General features: G+C 41.2%; 2 protein-coding genes and 1 long non-coding RNA gene across 3 annotated transcripts in view; 1 reads left to right on the top strand and 2 right to left on the bottom strand.

Moving 5' to 3' along the window:
- The window catches only part of kcnj9 (potassium inwardly rectifying channel subfamily J member 9), a 46,192-nt gene extending 37,139 nt beyond the window's left edge, over positions 1–9,053 (bottom strand). The window contains exon 1 of the mRNA XM_079561030.1: positions 8,839–9,053. The gene's annotated coding sequence lies outside the window, so the exon portion shown is untranslated. The remainder of the gene's footprint in view (positions 1–8,838) is intronic.
- Positions 1–20,784, top strand: part of LOC306966348 — a 235,599-nt gene that overhangs the window by 121,908 nt on the left and 92,907 nt on the right. The gene's annotated exons all lie outside the window — the stretch shown is intronic.
- On the bottom strand, positions 11,827–19,980 carry eif3f (eukaryotic translation initiation factor 3, subunit F). The gene is made up of 8 exons (XM_079561055.1): positions 19,824–19,980; positions 19,338–19,408; positions 19,172–19,251; positions 16,457–16,594; positions 16,197–16,288; positions 14,808–14,944; positions 14,612–14,725; positions 11,827–11,977 (listed from the first exon to the last, which is right to left on the bottom strand). The coding sequence occupies exons 1-8, from the start codon at positions 19,933–19,935 to the stop codon at positions 11,900–11,902; spliced, it is 822 nt and encodes a 273-aa protein (XP_079417181.1). The 5' UTR covers positions 19,936–19,980; the 3' UTR covers positions 11,827–11,899.

A 20,784-nucleotide genomic window follows, 5' to 3' on the forward strand; every position in this document is an offset into this window, starting at 1 on the left:
TAATAAAACGAAATCCTCATGTGCCTCCAACAAATGTCCTCTTCTGAAACACTGAAGAGGCACCAAGAGCCCCCACACCTGCAACACAGTGGAGGCGTCACAAGAGGAGCTACAAGGAAACAAGGAAGGGACAGATGAGGAGAAGATGGTGAAAGACTCTTGTGGAGCAAGAAGGAAGAAGGAGGAGGTGGAGGAGCTGACCAGTGCAGGACACCACGCTCTGAAACAAGAACAAACCCAGGAGGCGCTGCACCGTTTCAGAGGAGCACTAAAGGCAGGTGTTATGGAGACTTTTGTAAGGAAGAATGGGCAAAATCCCTCTAAAGAGAAGACTCTGGCTGCCTACAAAATCGCCTACAAACGTTATTTGCGTAATTTATTTGCTCATTTCTCGAAGTAAAAGTAGTGTGTTTAAAATGTCCATTGTGAACTTATTACTCACATCTTCCCCAAACCGAGCTGCTGTTTCGTGTGAAATCATTTGCTCTGTTGCGTCTCGTATTGTGGAGTTTTGTTTTGATAGAGACAAAAGCGAGTGGCATGAGACAAATAGTGGAGCTAAAAATAGCCCCCCCGCTCCCCCACTGACTTGACATTCATGAAAATTTGATAAGGGGGACCGACGTGGACACTCGCAGACGTACAAGCCTCATTCCTCGAGGGCCTGTAGGCAGAGCACAGATCGACAAGGTCACGCTTATAAAATATTTACAAATAAATCTCACATACCCGACCTTTAAATACTGCAGGACTAAACCACTGCAGTTTCTAATGGACTCGAGCTGTTTGATATTCACGATCATTTCCCAAAGCTGTTCACCCGCAACGACGCCCCTCCTTCTGCATCCGGCGCACGTTGTCGACGCTCGACTCGAAGCGGCCTTGTTTCGGTGCGGTTGCCGTGGAGACGCGATGCCATTTTGCACCGGGCCACAGGTGCGAATGGAGAGCGGCCCTCGGCGCGACGTGCAGCGCTCCGGAAAGGCTCGCCGTTTTGTTTTTCCCCGGTGAATTCAGCTTTGTTATTCCCCGGTGAGTTCAGCTGGTTTATCGAGTGTTAGAGTCCCCGGATCTCAGAAACGAATCAGAGTCTGTGTCCTCCGGCTTCGACCAATGAGACGAGCTTTTCCCGTGAACCAGCCTGTCAGGTCCAATCATTTACTTTGGATTATTCTGTTCCTGCTCTCCTAATAAGGGCTGTCTGGTTTAAGAGGGGAGGCATTTGACTTTCTCTCCTCACTTTGCAAACTTTAAGATAGACATTTTAATGATGACCTGTTTTTTCCTCCTAAAATAAAATAAAGATTTATAACAAACTCGCAAACAGTGCACTTGTGCTTCACATGACGTGACGTGCTCCTGTGCATTTGTAGTCTCGCCAACCAGACTCCGCTTCTTTACAGAAGAGGGTTTGGCAACACTCCATTGCGCTTTCAAAGGAAGTGACGCAGCGATATGGAGCCTACCGACCAATCAGAGCAGCTCCCTGAACGGGCGTCACGTTGTTGCGCCTTTGTTTTGTAGTTTTTCAACACAAGCAACCACTTCACGTAATGCTCCGGTTTGCTTGTATTCTTAAGTTTTTCTGACATAAACGACAGAAGTCATTTACTGAACTCCGTGTGGCAGGAGCGCCATTGTTAATGTCCGAGTGATACAACTTTCTTGTCGCTGTTTCTGTCGTCACATCCGCTCTGTTCTCATTGGCTGCTGCGCTTCGGTTGTCCCACATTAGTCCCGCCTCAAGCAGTGGCTTTTCTACGACAGGGTCGCCAGACTAGTCTCCTGTTTATTAATTAATAAACATCGGAGATTACTCTGGATGCCAGGCTAGTGCATTTGGGTAGAACAGGGGTATCCGAACTTTCTTCATGGGGGGCCGCGGGTCACGGGTTGAAGGGCTGTAGATCGGTGGTTAGTGCCGCAAAACCTTCGACTAGAAGAGGTTTAAATTACCCCACACCTTTATTTATGCTTAAAGGGGGGGTTTTATGCAAAATCGACTTTTTCAAGCTTTACATCATGTTATTATGTCATTCCCTCATTAAAAACATGCCTGAAGTGTTGCCTTGGCACATTCACGTATTTTTGAGTAATCTGTAAAAACTCTGATGGCGGCCATTTTAGGGATAGGTTTATATGGTTAGTCTGGTGTTATAAGTGATTTGCCTCAGGTGCTCTGTGGGTCAGACTGTTTTTAATGCAGGCTAGCTGATACCATAGAAATGCACTAGCCTTGCATTAGCCTAGCGCCACGAAACTCTTCAAACATAAGAACTTCATGAATTACAAAAAAAATATCTCCAGAAATCAGCAACACTCTGGATAACTAGGAAATGAGGCCCTATGTCAAAAATCCTGAAAAATCCCTTTAAGCGCTGAATAAACCTAAGGCAGAAATAATGATCAAAACAACTCAGCACCAGTCACTTTAACAGACTGCTGTGTTGTCATAGTGCTTTGCAGAATATATTGGGAGGAGAACGTCCTTGAAAAAGACTCACGACGCACTGAAAAAGATTCCGCAACCGACCAGTCGAGAACCGCTGCTTCCATTGATTCAAATGCAGGGAAACAATTGATTTCTGACCCTTGCGTTCACTTTAGTTTACTCCAGTGGGCGGGACAATCGAGCTAATGACGTTACTCGGCTATTATTGCAGCAGAGCTTTGTCACAAATATACAAAACACATTTGGCTGAAATTGTACAAAGCACTTGTTGCTTGTTTGCTGCTAAATATCAATATTATATTATCCTTCAATTTGATATGTAAATGTACATGAAAATTTGACTAAACTGTAATATTCACAGAGTTTTTGCATTTGCTGCATTGAATATCTAGTATTTGGTCACTGAATTGGCATCAAAAAGCATCACATTTGACTTCCTGAGGATAAATAAAGACAAACAATATAGTTTTCGGTCTGTATCATCTATATTAGCCTGTTTTCCCTGTTTTTTCTTTGTAAAACTTTGATTTTAAACTCATATTGGGTTGCCCAGGGCTGTTTGTCACACTGGGATATGTCAATACTGCTTTTTATAGCAACACTAGAGGGCGCTGTACCCACTGAACTACAACGTAACTGTCTTTCTTGCTCTCTTCCACTAATAGTTTTCTCATTTGGCCTGAACACATGAGGAAGGGACACATTTGAATAGTTTTTATGCCTTTTCCCGAACTTTAAAGTCTGGGTTATTTTTGTAGTTTCTTAGTGCCATAAATAAAAGACACTGATCTGAAAGACGGAGACGTTAGCTTTGATTTGAGCCGCGCTAAAGCTAACACGCTAAAGCCGTTTGTTAGCTAGCTTACATTGCTCATAAAGTGGACACTCAGGGGGTATTTGTCACATGGGGGGTATAAATGGTGGGATATTTTATTCTTTTGTGTCAAATATGGTTTTATGATCACTTTATTTTAGCGTGAGCTTCTATAAAGGTCGTATGTTTGGGTCATTTTACACCTCATGGAACATGATTTTGTTGTGTTTGACGGTTAATAACTATTTATTGCAATATGTTAGAGAAAAAGAGGTGAGGTCTACTTCAAGTCAAGGGTTCAAGCTTTCATTTAACCTTGTTTTCCATTGAATTATAGGAAATAAACTGACCAAGCTACCTTTTTATCAGTTCACAGCTTATATGCACTTCACCCTCCGCTCTCTCTATCATTCTGCTATTGGTTTTATAATTGGAGATACATTTAATTAATCACTGTTTACTATATGACAAAGCAGGTTGGTCTTCCCTGTCCGAGAGCAACACTGCATTTTATTTATTTATAAGGGACTTGTTGGGCTTCCTGATTATCTCACATGTGACTAAGCTACAGCTCAAGTAGCTACAACACCAGGTCACATGACTGTTCAGTTCTGAAAAAGAGACACAGGAAATTCCACCGCCCACAAATAGAACAAAGACTTTTACAATTAAACTCTTTACTGCCTCTTTCACCTCTAAACCCTTTTGTATTAGATTTGTATAAAGAAAATAGTACTTGTTTTGATTGATAATGTAAAATCTTCCTGTAAAAATTGTATTGTTATTCTCTGATATGAAACATTGTGCTCATGAAAAGGAGTCTCGTATTCTCATCGGGTTTTCCCTGTGTAAATAAAGATTTTTTAAATGCTTGCCTGACTCTGACTCTGAAAAAGTGTGACAAATATCCCTGGTCTCCTCTATATTATATTTCAGGTTTATTGCAGCTTGTGTGGCATTTTTGGTTATGATTGTGCACTTTTAGATCGAAGATTTAGGGGAGACCTGGGCTATTTGTCACACTTTTACTTTCAAAAGTTCACAGCTCAACAACAGAAAATCCCACTAGAGTCAGACCTGCATTAAATGAAAGCTTGAACCCTTGACTTGAAGCACACGTCGCTCTCTTTCTTCTATCATATTGTGATAAATAGTTATTAACCGTCAAACACAACAAAATCGACTGTTGTCACAAGGCGCGGGGTTATTTGTCACTATTCTTTTTTGTGGAGTTTTTGATGTTAACTTGAATAACCCAAACCCAAACATACTATAACTACAGAGTTCAGGAATGTGATGTCATATCGCTGAGCATTATGGGATTCGCAGCAATTGTAAACTAATGGAGATTTAAAAAGTTAAAATACTGGAGTTATTGTTCACATTAAAACACTTGGACACCACAGTGAGTTAGATGTTTTTACCAGCAGTAACTCAGCAGCTAACGGAGTTGTTCCATGGCTTTTTTTCTTCACCTTTTATACTGTTTTAGCTAATGTTAGTCAATGGAAATCTATGCTAACAGCTGCAAAGATAGATACAGACGGCATCTCGTCATAGAAGGGGGCGTGGCTTTGCCGAGGGGAAAAATAGAATCTTTAGAGAAACACAATTTTCCACTGTTTTTTGCCATTTTCTGGTGGAATATGAACTTATTTATCACATAAATAAAGTCAAGTGTAAATCGGGCCCATATGGATGTTTTCTCACAGCAGATTGTTCAGTAGAAGTGAAAAAACGGCAGTCGTAGCTAGCGCTAGCTAACCGTAGCTCAAACATTAGCACGATGCTAACATGTAGCATCATGCTAGCATTCTCCGTTATTTATGTATTTTTGGGCTGTTGAACCACTTTGCTCCTCTCCATGCCTTTGTATCTTTATTTAGTAGAAAACAATATTCATAATTCAGCATTTGTTAAAGTAGTTTTTGAATAATTTTTTGAGAATTCCACAGTTACCATGGAGATCCGCCATCTTTGCAGCTGTTAGCATACATTTCCATTGACGAACATTGGCTAAAAACAGTATAAAAAGTGGAGAAAATAACCGTGGAACAACTCCCTTAGCTGCTGAGTTACTGCTGGTAAAAACATCTAACTCACTGTGGTGTCCAACTGTTTTAATGTGAACAATAAGTCCAGTATTTTAACTTTTAAAATCTCCATTGTTTACAATTGCTGCTAATCCCATAATGCTTAGCGATATGACGTCACATTCCCAAAATCTATTTGACACAAAAGAAAAAAATGGCCCACCATTTATACCCCATGTGACAAATAACCCTGAGTGTCCACTTTAACAACAATGTAAGCTAGCCAACAAACGGCTCCAGCATGCTAGCTTTAAAACGGCTCAAATCGAAGCTAACGCCTCTGTCTTTCAGATCAGTGTCTTTGGTTTAAGGCACTAACAAAAGGAAAGCTCTCATTACAGAAATAAAAAGGCAGAAAAACAATTCAAATATGCCCTGTCTTCTTCAGTCCAAATGTGAAAATTATTATTGGAACCAGCGTACAGCGCCCTCTAGTGTTGCTATGAAAAGTAATGTCAATTACCCCACGAGACAAACAGCCCCAGTGTAAATGTTTTAAACTACCCCCCATTTCAGGCTACCCCCGGTAATTTTAAATCAGTTTCAAGGGGGTAATTTGAAATCAGTTTCAAGATACCCCCGGGGGTAAGATGAACGTGATTTCAAGCTACCCCCCCCTGATTTCAGATTACCCCCCTCTCAACTGCTTTCTTCATCCATAAGATACCTTACAGGAACCGCGGTTGGAGCCCTAAACTTAAGGATTGTGGAGTTTACGAACTAAAGCTAACTTTACCTTAGCCCTAACCTTAAGGATAGTGGAGTTTACGAACTAAAGCTAACCTTACCGTAGCCCTAACCTTAAGGATAGTGGAGTTTACGAACTAAAGCTAACCTTACCTTAGCCCTAACCTTAAGGATAGTGGAGTTTACGAACTAAAGCTAACTTTACCGTAGCCCTAACCTTAAGGATAGTGGAGTTTACGAACTAAAGCTAACCTTACCTTAGCCCTAACCTTAAGGATAGTGGAGTTTACGAACTAAAGCTAACTTTACCGTAGCCCTAACCTTAAGGATAGTGGAGTTTACGAACTAAAGCTAACTTTACCGTAGCCCTAACCTTAAGGATAGTGGAGTTTACGAACTAAAGCTAACTTTACCGTAGCCCTAACCTTAAGGATAGTGGAGTTTACGAACTAAAGCTAACCTTACCTTAGCCGTAACCTTAAGGATAGTGGAGATTACGAACTAAAGCTAACCTTACCTTAGCTCTAACCTTAAGGATAGTGGAGTTTACGAACTAAAGCTAACCTTACCTTAGCCGTAACCTTAAGGATAGTGGAGATTACGAACTAAAGCTAACCTTACCTTAGCCCTAACCTTAAGGATAGTGGAGTTTACGAACTAAAGCTAACTTTACCGTAGCCCTAACCTTAAGGATAGTGGAGTTTACGAACTAAAGCTAACTTTACCGTAGCCCTAACCTTAAGGATAGTGGAGTTTACGAACTAAAGCTAACCTTACCTTAGCCGTAACCTTAAGGATAGTGGAGATTACGAACTAAAGCTAACCTTACCTTAGCCCTAACCTTAAGGATAGTGGAGTTTACGAACTAAAGCTAACTTTACCGTAGCCCTAACCTTAAGGATAGTGGAGTTTACGAACTAAAGCTAACTTTACCGTAGCCCTAACCTTAAGGATAGTGGAGTTTACGAACTAAAGCTAACTTTACCGTAGCCCTAACCTTAAGGATAGTGGAGTTTACGAACTAAAGCTAACCTTACCTTAGCCGTAACCTTAAGGATAGTGGAGATTACGAACTAAAGCTAACCTTACCTTAGCCCTAACCTTAAGGATAGTGGAGTTTACGAACTAAAGCTAACCTTACCTTAGCCCTAAACTCAAGGATTGTGGAGTTTACGAACTAAAGCTAACCTTACCTTAGCCCTAAACTTAAGGATTGTGGAGTTTACAAACTAAAGCTAACCTTACCTTAGCCCTAACCTTAAGGATTGTGGAGTTTACGAACTAAAGCTAACCTTAAGGATAGTGGAGTTTACGAACTAAAGCTAACCTTACCTTAGCCCTAACCTTAAGGATAGTGGAGTTTACGAACTAAAGCTAACCTTACCTTAGCCCTAAACTCAAGGATAGTGGAGTTTACGAACTAAAGCTAACCTTACCTTAGCCCTAACCTTAAGGATTGTGGAGTTTACGAACTAAAGCTAACTTTACCTTAGCCCTAACTTTAAGGACAGTGGAGTTTACGAACTAAAGCTAACTTTACCTTAGCCCTAACTTTAAGGACAGTGAAGTTTACGAACTAAAGCTAACCTTACCTTAGCCCTAACCTTAAGGATTGTGGAGTTTACGAACTAAAGCTAACCTTAAGGATAGTGGAGTTTACGAACTAAAGCTAACCTTACCTTAGCCCTAACCTTAAGGATAGTGGAGTTTACGAACTAAAGCTAACTTTACCTTAGCCCTAACCTTAAGGATAGTGGAGTTTACGAACTAAAGCTAACCTTACCAGATGAAAAGTTACGAGAGTTGAAGCTATTTTTAGCAATAAACATCCGGGCATTTTCTATTTAACACAGCCATGCTGAAAACAATACATATTGTGGTGGGGTAATCTGAAATCAGGGGGGGATAGCTTGAAATCAGTTTCAGGTTACCCCTGGGGATAATCTGCAATCGATTTCAAAGTACCGGGGGGTAAAGTGAATGTGGGGTAGTTTGAAATCGCTACACTAGTCTCCCCTACTGTCATTTTTATGCTTTAAAGTTGAAAGTATTTCACATCATTAGAATCAATACAATTGTTTATCGCGATATTTTCCCGCCTCAATATATCGAACTTCAAATTATGTTATCATGGCCTAGCCCATAACGTAAAGAGATAGCGTGTGTTTACGTTATTCTCCGAGCCATACAGGCCACTGTCACGTGTCTCAGATGCACAAAGTCAAATGTTATCCTCCCCTCGAGAGCAAACATTTAGCGGAATGAGCACTCGCATCATTTAGTGCCACGCGCGCGTTTCTCCATAACGTCCTTGTTGCACAACCTGTCCTCGCGCCCGCCCGGCCCCTATAGACCCAATTACACATCAACATACGTCCGTGGAGCACAATCCAACACCATTCCCAACTAAGTATTCCACAGTGAGAGCCTGAAACCCCCGGATCTTGTCCCGCAGCACCTTTTGCATGTTTCACCATGAGCCTTTAACGTCTCCATGCATGTTTCAGTGCACTTTGCCTCGCGCTCGTGCCGAGATTTCTCCCCTATTTCTGTCACGTAAAAGTCCAGGGGGGGGGAAGGTTCTGCTACGATATGCAAATGAGAAAAGAGCCAATACTGTTCGCGTGGCAGTTTATCCAATGCGCATGATGATGATTTTCAGATGTTTTACGTGGAGGGAAGGGAAAAAAAACAGATTGACACGAGCTGTGACGCATTAGCCGCTGTCACACGGGTTTTTTTTTAAGGTGCGCGGATGATGAGCCCCCCTGAAACGAAACGACGAGTCTTACCTGCGCAAAAGGGCAACTCGTGGACGGAGAAGAACGAGGATGGATGAGCAGTGCCGTCGGTTTCATCAGCGGGATCTCGTCAAGGCGCGCGCCGGGCTCTGAAGCCGCTCACCGTCATCCATTTCTAGTGTTTACCCACCACGACGCAGGTTCAGAGTCGGAGCCGCTGTCGAGGAGCCCGATGCGGGGGGTTTGGGGGAAGGAGATTTACGCGCGGGATGAAAGCAGGAATGAGTGGGGTAAAGAAGAAGAAGAGGTGGTGGTGGTAGGAAATGGTGGCGATGGAGGAGCCGCCGGTTGCGCGCAGAGATCCATCCCCTCGTCGTCGGTGTGGGTCTGTTTGAGAGCGAGGGAGAGAGAGAGAGAGCGGTGTGGATGGAGAAGGAGGAGGAGGAGGAGGAGGGATGGAGGGGGAGGAGGAGAGGCAGGTGTGCAGTCAGTCAGCGGCGCGGTAAGAGGATGTAGTCACCATCACGGCCCGGCCCCCTTCGCTCGCTCCTCTCCATTCGCCCAAAAACCTGGAGAACTGCGCTGCGCCGCTCCGCTCTCTCCTCCAGGTGGCGCTCGTTTCTCCGGTGTTTTTTTTTTCCCCTCAAAGCCGTGGTCGCTGGTCGCATCTGCTGTGAGCGCGTCGGGGAATAGGCCCGTGTGTGAAATGGAGGTCAGGGGAAACAACAACATCAACAACAGAAAAGGTGTCACAGTGTTCCAGAGAAATGTGTTTCTGTCTGAGGCGCTGATGTTCTTTCAAAGGTCAGAGTCCTTTACGTGGCGTTCAGAACAGGAACGAGCATGGAATGGCACTCTATGACCTCTTTAATACCACAATATTAAACAGGATATTATAATCAGCCTAACATAAGCTTTAGAATGGCATGAGTGTGACCATCTCTTCTGGTTGCACTGCAGCCATTTAGAGCGGTGTCTCCTGTGCAACTCATTTAACCTCTTAACTCACGCCTGAACCGAGAGGATCTTTTTCCTCACGTCATCAGATTTTTTTTCCATCATTTTTTTTGTTGGGTATTCAACTCATTTTTGTAATTTTTTACCACTTTTTTTTTTTTGTCACTTTTTAATTATTATTTTCATTTTTGTCATTTTTTCGTCAATTTTTTTTTTTTTTTTTTACATTTTTTTGGTCTTTTTTGTCACATTTTTTTTAATTTTTTTTGTCACATTTTTTTTCTTTTTTTAATAATTTTTGTCACATTTTTGTCATTTTTGCATCCATTTTTCGTCAATTTTTTGTCATTTTTTGGTCTTTTTTCTTCAATTTTTTATCAAATATTTTTCATTTTTTGTCAAATTTTTTATCAAATATTTTTCATTTTTTTTGTCACATTTTTGTCTTTTTTCGTCAATTTTTTGTCAATTTCTTGGATCTTTTTCCCCACGTCATCAGATTTTTTTCCATAATTTTTGTATCTTTTTTGTCAATTTTTGTCATTTTTTTGTCAAATTTGTATCACATTTTTGTATTTTTTTTAATCACATTTTTCTAATTTTTTTTTATCATTTTTTTTCATATTTTCGTCATTTTTTTTAAATAAATTTTTTGTCTTTTTTTGTCACATTTTTGTCTTTTTTTCGTCCATTTTGTGTCAATTTCTTGTGACATTTTTGCCATTTTTTCATCAATTTTTCGTCACTTTTTTGTCAATGTTTTCTCACTTTTTGTCACATTTCCATCATTGTTTTCGTCTCAGTTTTGTTGCCATTTTCACACCTTTTTTCCAGAAGCTTTTTGACTGGGGTAAAACCACACTGGAGAAAATGTGCTCGGTTCAGGTGGGAGTTAAGGAGTTAAACAATGTCTCACTTTTTCAATATAGTTAGATTTGCATAGACAATGAAAAATTGTCAAATTATTGACTCATTAAAAGGAATTGTGCCGAAATCAGGGCCTTAGACACATTACATGACACATTAGACACGATTTCTGCTAAAACATAACACAATTATTTTGCTGAAGAAAAACAAAAATGTACTCAGCTTTCTTTAGTTTGATCATTTTTTTCACTTCCTTATTGGACATACAGGAAGTGACATAAAGGACAACAATTCAAAAACTATAAACTAAATGCCATTTGAAAAATAGAATAAATGAATAAAGAGGCCATATTTCCATGGCAATATGCTATTCATTTCAAATCAAATACATATTGAATTACCAATAGAACTTTAGGAATAGTAAATGAAATGTATACAACAAAATAAACACTAAAATAACCTAATGCATAGCCATTTCACAATTGAATTAAGATGCCTGTCGTCTTCCATATTGCTGTGCCTGTTGCATTTTCATCTTTATGTCTCGTTTTTGCCGCTCATTTCAAGAAACTTTTAGATTTGGACAATGCCTGGGGAACATGTGATTGGTTAAAGTGGGAGTTAAGAGGTTGAAGGCGTTACAATACATTAATTTAGCATAAAAAGTACAGTATTGTGTCCCAACTTTCCGGATTAGAATATTTGTGACCTGTTTCCATCTGTATGTGATATTTATTTCGTTTTTTCCCCATGTCCGTCCCTCCATATTCCACCGCATCACATGACCGTCCCACTTTCATTACTATTTGATGTGGTCACGAGAAATCACCACATTTTAAGTGTAGTAGAACTTTTCCATTCACTTTCTTGCACTGGCCATAGTAGGTGTTTTTCCTGAAATTATAGCTTTGGCGGGGAAATATGGAAATAAAATTGAGGGGAAAAAATAGGTTACAATAGCAGGGGTGGGAAACTGGAGGGAGAAGGGAAATAAAAATAGGAAAAAATTGGGAAAAGTGAGAAAAAACAATGTGGAAAGTGTTCTACCTGCCCTCCTGTCGTCCATTCAGGATCCTTAGGAGAGACAAAGTGATGTAAATGAAGATGTTTGCAGCACATTTCTGACGGTTTGCAAATACATCTCTTCATCATATTAGATTTTTGTCAACATCGCCCAGCCCTGGATGGAAGTAAACTTACGAAACAGATGCAATGACTGGTTAACGTTTTTTATTCTTTTACGGCAGTCAAAAAAAAATGTACAAAATTAAATACGACAAGAATTTCCTCAGAGCAAAAGCAGCTTCTCGTTCAGCGCGATCTGAGCCTGGGTGAGGTTCGACAGGTACGTCACCATCAGCAGGTCCTGCAGAGAGAGAGGGTTTGGTTAGCAAAGAAAGTCAAACAATCCAGCAGGAATTCACAGACACACAGGTAGAAACGCTGACGAGGATCGGGATTTTGTTTCGCTGAGCACACGGCGTGAACATATCCAGGACCATTAACACAGGGAAGAGTTAAGTACGAACTGCAAAAGTAACAAATAACATAGATTTCACAACAAGTTTGGAACAGTAGAGGTAGATGCAAGACAAATGTAATGCTTTTTAGGCTTTATCCACACGAAGACAAAACGCAATTCATCTTCCAGGCCTGTGTGAGGCGCTGTGACGCTAACACAGATAATTGAACAAGATGTAGAGGCTCATGTGCAGTAAACTTGTGTGGAATGTAAACAGTGAAAATGAAACTGATTGAAGGATTTAGGATCTACAGAAGAGACGAGGAGTTTATTCTTCAGACGTAAAAACCTGTCAGTCCAAAAACACAGACTGACTCGTGTTCTTCTACTTGTCACCTGTGGCTTGTGGAGCAAAGAGGGGCGGAGTCAAACCATCATAGATCCATGAGGAAAACTCATTATCAGGTCAGTAGATTATGGATAACAGACTCCACTCTGGAGCTGTGATGTCATCGCTTTAAAGTTGCAGAGAAGTCGTAACAACAGAGCCACGTAAACGGTGTTTTGAGATCTTTCCACTCTGGAACAGTTTGGAAAATGTTCATTTACAGACCCCCAGAACGCCAGGCTCGTATGGACGAATATCTTTGCGTTTGGTCCTCAGCTTGACTTTGTATGGTCAGGGCCTTAAGGGATAATATGCCAAAACAGTGGCAGAGCTGGCTCCATGTTCAGTCGATTTGCCCCTCAGTAATATTTCAGCGGTGACTAATCATGATTTTACACCTGATGTCACGTTAAAGCCCAGGAGCCCACATTCAGCTTGTGTCCAGTGGGTCAACACCGGCACTGACACGTGTGCGCGTTCGCGGAAGAAATAGACTCCACTTATTTTTTAGTCTATGGACTCCACTGGAATCGGGTATTTGTGACAGTGCAAGGCTCTGTTCAGTAGGAAGGCGTTACGTTTCGCTTTTAACAACCAAACCCCCGGCCGGAATACTTTAAGCCCTGTAGTACCTTTGGGAAAACTCATTGGTATAAAGTGCTTTTCTGGACACTCAAAGATACTTTACATTGCATTATTCATTCACTCTATACGAGCGATTAGGGAGGCACCGATACCACTTTTTCTAAAACCGATACGAGTACTTGGATTTAAGTACACATTTAAGAGCAGTTATATTAGAATTGTGGTGATGCCATTTATTTATTTATTTTAATTTTCATTCAATATAATTTTTAATTTTTATTGCACTGTCCATCATAGACAGAAAAGCCCATGTCCAAAAGCTCCCAATGCCTGTGCTTTATTCATTTATGTATTTTTATTTAACAATAGTATTGAGATGTTACTTAAATGGTCTCTTTTCGTCTTTACTTCAGCTCTGTGTGGATTTTCTCGTGTGTTTTGTAGCAACTTAGCGAGTAGCTACAGCGTTTTCATTGTTCTGCTGCAGCTCATTTTCGCTCAATATAAACATGCTGTATGTCTTTAATTTGGATTTTCTGAGGACTTTTTAGTCGCTGGGTTAGTTTTTCAGATGAATAAACCCCTGAGCATAAAACGGCGTCAGAATGGCCAGAACTGTTAGCCGCGAGTTAGCAACGTTAGCCTGCCTGTTGTAAACACTGCAGACGCTGCAGCACTAACAACATTAAGCTCTGGTTAAATCCAGCACAGACTCTGATTTAGAGAGCGCAGTCTGTAATAAAGTCAGCTCTATGTGGATTATTGTATTTACACTAAAGAATTCTCCAGTTTGTTGCTTCTTCTCTCCTCAGCTGAGAGCATCGCCTCGTAGCAGCGCTGGCCAAACGTCAAATGGTATCGGTTTCTGGTATCGGGACCTCATGAATGAGTACGAGTATGAGTACAAGCATGTGGTATCGGCCCGATGCTGGTATCGGTATCGGTGCATCCCTACGAGCGATCGCTGTTATTGTTTACTTCCGCAATTTTCGCCGGATGTTTGGTAGGCAGCTGATGCATCCAGGCCTCTAACTCGGTTTTACAAAATGATAGATCTGTTACAGCGCAAGAGAAGCCCCGCCCTTTTTATGGACATTGTTTTTGCTGATTATAGGATTTTAATAAAATGTTTATCAAATATGAAAATGTAAAATGCCGACCACGGCCAACGGATGTGACGACATCGCGATTGCTCGTGTACTGGTGGTGGTAAGATACTCATGTAACCACACATGCCCTGGGGTAGACTGATAAAGCGAGGCTGCCAGTCTGCACCACCATTTTAATTTCCCTACATTCTTGTCATTTCCTCAGTGAGCTTCATAAAGTCCTTGGTTTAACAGTCTGTGAAGTCAAAACCATTTCTGTGGACTAAGCCGTGAAGCTTATTGAGAAATGTAGAGGTGCAAAGCAGGAATCAGAGCAAAAGGAGGATATTTCGAACTTTTTTGGTTGAGTTCAGTGAGAATCCACCATGTGAATAGAAATAAAAGAAAAAGTAACACACAAAACACTTGACTGGTACTTTTCCTCCTGAATCTGAAACCACAGACAGAGTTACGTACGTTGATGTTGGAGTTGAGCATGTTCTCGAAGTCCTCCGCTGAGATGGTGGGCACTTTGTTGACCAGGTCCATGAGGAAGCGTCCCACGCTGTTGTCCGCCGTCACCTTCCCGGACTGCGGAGCATCGGCCCGTTAGCGTCAACACAGTTTCTCTCACTACAATCCTGACATCGCATTAGAGCAAACGTTTCCTCACCAGCACGTCCTCGATGTAGGCGAGCACGGTGGCCAGCATGTCCTGGACCCGCGCAGCAGCGCCCCCCACCTGAGAGAGGTCGGAGGTCAGGCCTTTAGTGCGGTTGGTGGCCAGGCGAGTCCTCTGCAGCAGGTCCACTGGAGACAAGAGGAAAACACATTTATAAGTCACATGCATTTTTCATATTAGGCTGAGTCTCATTTCAGTGAGATGGAAAAGTTTAATGATGCTGTGATATTGTGGCAGATATTGCATCACTTAATATTGCGATCTTTATGGCGATAATGAGCGGCCGAAGCAGAGACTTCTTTTAAAAACAAAATGAATGACATTTGTGTGAACCACCACATCGAGGTTTCTACAGGCAGCAGCCAGTCAAACTGTACGAGTTTTAAATAAAACTATACTATACTTTTAATGCCACAAATGCAAAACATTTTCCCCAAAAGAGTACTTTGGATACAAAGACCAGCTTTTGAGCAAAAACTTACATAAAACTACCTGAACTTATGCCAATATTTTCAAAGACCTGTAGATTTAAAGTCTGCAGGAATCATGTTCAATGCCTAATTTTGGCAGAATTAATTTAACTTTTCTTGTATAGCAAATATTCTGAGATTAGGGTGTTGCATCTGTAAAGTAGGGCTTGGTGCTGCCAACAACTCCACGATACGATACATATCGTGATTCAAGTGTATCGCAATGGAGTGTCCATAATACAAGATGCATTACCATTTTTAAGAGAAAAGGATCTTCAAAATAGAGGCTTGTACTGTGCAAAATAAGCTCAGCGTGCAATGTAATCCTTTTATTGGAGTTGGGGAATTCACGTAAACGCTCGGTTGACTGGGGAAAACGACTTGGATTCTCGGGTCAAAACGAGCTTCCCGACTTCCGCACCTGAAATCAGCTGATTTGTTCTTTTATCGTCTAATATGAGCCTTTTATTTAAACTCTGCTCCTTTTTGTGAGTTTAGTGTGAGCTGTCGTCATCCTTGTGGTAACTAATATTGCGAGTGAAATGCCCGACATCAACGCAGGTAAAAAGCGAATTTACGTGATATTTCTTAGAGCTAACAAACTGACATTTAGCTTTTGAGATGCTAACAACACATTAGCTGAGCTAAGCGCTAATCAATGATAAAAGAACGTTTTTATTTGATGATGTCAAAATCCCCACTTTCCCACAAAAAACCACATGACACAAACCAACTGGGGACACTGACGACACACCTCAGGAAAACGAACATCCCACATGACATAAGTGACACATGTTGTCACGTACTCCATTACGATATATTGCTAATACGATACATTGAGCACCTGTAAAGGGGCTGTGCGATATTACAAATCTGAAGCCTCCAAACTGTGCAGTAGCTGATCTCTTACCGCCGATCCTCTCCGTGTCGTAGTACACGTACTTCACAGACAAAGGAGTGAACATCACTCCCACAGTCTTCCCTGGAACGCCCATCTGTGCACTGAGGAGGAAACAAACGCTTTAAAAACAGGCTGATGGTAACAGTTTAGAAATATCAAGACAAGAAAGTTAGATGCAAGAATCAAATGTAAACGACCACTATTTCAACAAACAGTCACATCTCAGTTTGTCCATGAAAACACTTTTAAATCCCTCAGAGCTGACTGACCTGACGTAGGCGCGGATGTTCATCTTGCCGCTCTGCAGGGCCGTGTCCGCAGTCAGGTGGATGGGGTTCGTGGCCTCTCTGCTGTAATACTCGTGAATGAGCACAGAGTGTTCTGTGATGTCGAAGCCGGTGGCATACCTGAAGGACAGAGGAGAAATACAGGATAACGATGCGTCATTGACGGCAGATAAAAGGGGAAAAGAAAACATGTTACGCCACCAAAATGATCTTGAACTGTTGACCAACGTATTCCTCTGCAAGCTAATAATTCCACCACTATTTCATCCCAAACAATTAGCAAAGCAAAATCCTCCCAGAAAGGCTCCAGATTAAATTGTTCGAGACGAGGATGAACTTTTAGAGGGATTTTTGTTGCTGATTGGATCAAGTGCAACTCATTTTAAGCCAAATCTCAATACGAGCAGTCGGTGTTGATTTTCAGGGGACGTTTTAGTGAAAGGTTGGCAAACGATTAAATTGCAGATCTGATACAGCGTAAAGGAAACACTGCTCCTTCACTTCGAGAGGAGCAGCTGAGGTGGCCCGGGCATCTGTTTCAGACGCCTCCGGTTCGCCTCCCTCGGGAGGTGTTCCGGGCACGTCCCTTTGGGAGGAGGCCCCAGGAAGACCATGTCTCTGAGCTTGGCCTGGTGTCGCCTCGGGATCCCCTCAGAACAGCTGGAGAAAGTGTGCGTTTAGAGGGAAGTCTGGGCATCTCTGCTCTGACTGCGGCCTCTGCGATCCGGCCACAGATAATGCGGAGGGAAATTGATAGATCAAAGACATATTATTAACAGACCGTCATTCCTCCTGGTTTACCACAATGACCACGCTCGAGGGGGAAATCATGGCGAATTTACAGGCTCCCCCTCCCCAGCTCTGACGAAGCATGTTCCTTAAAAGTGCATAAGGGCGGGATCTTCTCTCTAATCTCATCAGTACAACATTTCTCAAATGTTCTTACGAAAACCAGCCTGGTTTCTTTAATGGTAACTAATCCAGCGTTATCACAGGAGTCAGGGTTCAAGACTAACTTTTATTTTAGTAGCGCTGGCGCTACCAACTTTTTCATTTGGTCGCACAGACTCGAGACACAATATCAAAATTCACCATTTTAATAAAGTAAAACAAGGACAGTTATAAACATGTTCGGAATAACTTATAATTGATCCTAACAATGATTAAAATAGTATTAAAACTTTCTAAGATAATAGTGATTTTATATAGTTTTATTATATATTTTTTTTGCATTGTTCTGCTTTAATTTTGTGTTTTCAATCCATTATTATTCATCTTCCTTGACAATTGTTTGTCTCTTTCTTTCCAAATCTGCAATATCACTGTCACTTGCAGGATATTCACTTATAAAAATTATGTATTACTGCCAATTAAGACGTATTAATCACAGGCAAAAAGTACCTGTTTTAGCCTAAAGCCTAAATAAAATACAGGAGCTGAATCTGCTGTGGCTGAGGGAGGGCGGGTCATAACAGCAGCTGTTAGCTTTATGTTAGCTTTACGTTAGCTCTCCGTTAGCTTTATGTTTGCGCTCTGAAACAAGCTTTTTCTGACCGCGAGGAGATCAGAGCGAGCTCAGGTAGGAACATAAACCGCTAGACTCTTTCTGCTCCTGTCTCCTCCTCTCGTGCGCGCGCTTCTGTCTGACCTGCGCTCGTGAGCTCGCCGCTCGGCTGCAGCGCTACCGCCCCAAAAGGCGAACATAAAAGTGAAAATAGATACTTCTTTGGGGAATAAACTGTCGGAAAGTGCGTATTGGCAGAAAGTAATAGAAGGTTAATTCATGTCGGGACACGTGGCTTCTGTTGCTGTCTGTATTTCATCTGTCCCTGGGACAAACAGGGAGAGCGGGGCACTCGCCTGGACAAAACGTTTAGCCTAAACTACCAGCTGACTTCTTCAATGTGGAAGCTTGGGTGGTGGGTGCGTGTTTGTGCAGTGTGTGTGTGTGTGCGTGTGTGTTCTCAGAGAAGTGCTCTGGAGACGCTGTTTATAACGTTATTTGCAGCACTCCTCTTAAAGCCTATTCGACTTTATTATTTTTTTTTGCTCGCACAGGTGCTACCACTTATTTTTTTTACTCGCACATTCTCTAAAAATAGTCGCATATGCGAGCATTTTGGTCGCAGTCTAGAACCCTGGGAGTAATATCCTGCTGTAGAAAGTTTCAGAAAAATTAGAAACCAGGCTTTAAAGTTGTTTTTTCTTAAGTGCAATGCCTTCCAAAGGGACACTAGTGGCTATATAGCAGCAGTACAGTGTCATCGTCACAAAGCAGAGCAGCCAGCGGCCATTAATACTGATAGATGGATGAATATTCATAATTCATAATTTAGTTTTATGAGACGTGTGCGTATTTGTGTGCAACAGTACCACATGTTTTGTATGCAGTGTTGTTTTGTTAGCATCAATAATGTCAATAACGTCATGCCATTGGTCTGAACCACAAGTGGAACTGAGCCCAAGCTTTTCTCTGTAGATTTTGGCGAAACAAACACTGATCTCACAACAAACCAGCCTTTGATTCAAATAAAGAAACTACACTTATTTGCAGGAGCTAGCAGTGGTGTCTCCCTCTTCGTTTCTCCAAAAATGTTTTACAGTTACATGTATCCGAATGATCTCCACAAGGCTCTACATTCTGCGAACAGTAAGTTTTCTCAGTGGATCTGATGTTGAATATGGCAAAGGCCTCACCAGCCGACGATGACCTCCGTGGGGGACACCCTCTTATGCAGCTCGTACATGTTTTTGGCAAACTCCATGTCCACAGCGACCTGAAGCAAACAATGGCACGTGAAAATTAATTACAGACGTCCTTTGTACACCAGAAAACACCCATACCAGACAACAGGGCACAAACCTCATCCTCGGATTCGTTGTGGGGGACAGAGAAGCAGTTGGTCACTTCAATAGAGTGCTTGTCAATGGTTCCTAAAGAGAAAATAAAGTCCGTAAAAGTAGTACTAACAATCGTATGCAGTAATACTTTTCTGCTGTCTTTCCGTATAGCGTGTGTGTGTGATGCTAGTGATGACGCCTGAACATCTGTTAGCACTACTTTGGTCAAAACGCAGCCAACGCTCAACAAAAACCGCACTATCCTCTAAATAAAACATCTCAACCAACTTATTTTGCGTCATAGAGTACGTAAAATTGAAGACAAGGTATAAAAATAAATGATGATGCGATGAAAACAGCTGCTAACGCTACATTAGCCAGATGCTGCTAAACTCATGTGAGCGGTTAGCATCGTTAGCATCATTAGCATCATGTCGCGCTAACAACCGGTTTATTTCAACTGTTTCACCTCCGCGCTGACTTTTGATCAAACTCACGGCTCGCTCACCGAGTAAAGTCCCGATGACACGGCTGGCGCCTTCATTTCTGCGCTCGTACGAGTCGGAGATGGAGGCTAAAACCACCGGGTGGATCTTCACCACGGGCCCGTACACCGACATGTTGGAAAGAGGCTGAAGAGACGCTCCCCCGGCGAGCAAGTGCTGCCACCTGCTGGAGGGAGGCCGGACAGCGCGAGGAGGCACGCGACCCGCAAGATCTGGACAAACCTCTTAATCTCCACGTGAACCGAGCACATTTTCTCCAGTTTGGCTTTACTCAAATCTAAAAGCTTCTTACAGAGTCAAAATAGTGGTGAGATGTAAACAAGGATTAAAAAGAAACCTCAATAAAGAGATGGAAAAAAAAATCCACAAAAATGTGACAATTTTTTTTTTTAAATGTGACAAAAATCAACAAAAATGTGACAAAAAAAATCCACAAAAATGTGACATTTTTTTTTTTTAAATGTGACAAAAAATCAACAAAAATGTAACAAAAATAAAGAAAAATGTGACAAAAAATGAATAAAAATGTGACAAAAAATCAACAAAAATGTAACAAAAATAAACAAAAATGTGACAAAAAAATAAACAAAAATGTGACAAAAAATGAATAAAAATGTGACAAAAATCCACAAAAATGTGACAGTAAATCAACAAAAATAACAAAAATGTGACAAAAATGAAACAAAAATATGGCAAAAAAATAAACAAAAATGTGACAAAAATCCACAAAAATGTGACAAAAAATAAACAAAAATGTGACAAAAATCCACAAAAATGTGACAAAAATCCACAAAAATGTGACAAAAAATAAACAAAAATGTGACAAAAAATGAATAAAAATGTAACAAAAATAAACAAAAATGTAACACAAATAAACAAAAATGTGACAAAAAAATAAACAAAAATGTGACAAAAAATGAATAAAAATGTGACAAAAAATCAACAAAAATGTAACAAAAATGT

This window comes from Gobius niger (assembly GCF_951799975.1).
Source record: "Gobius niger genome assembly, chromosome: 8".
Classification (NCBI taxonomy): Eukaryota; Metazoa; Chordata; class Actinopteri; order Gobiiformes; family Gobiidae; genus Gobius; species Gobius niger.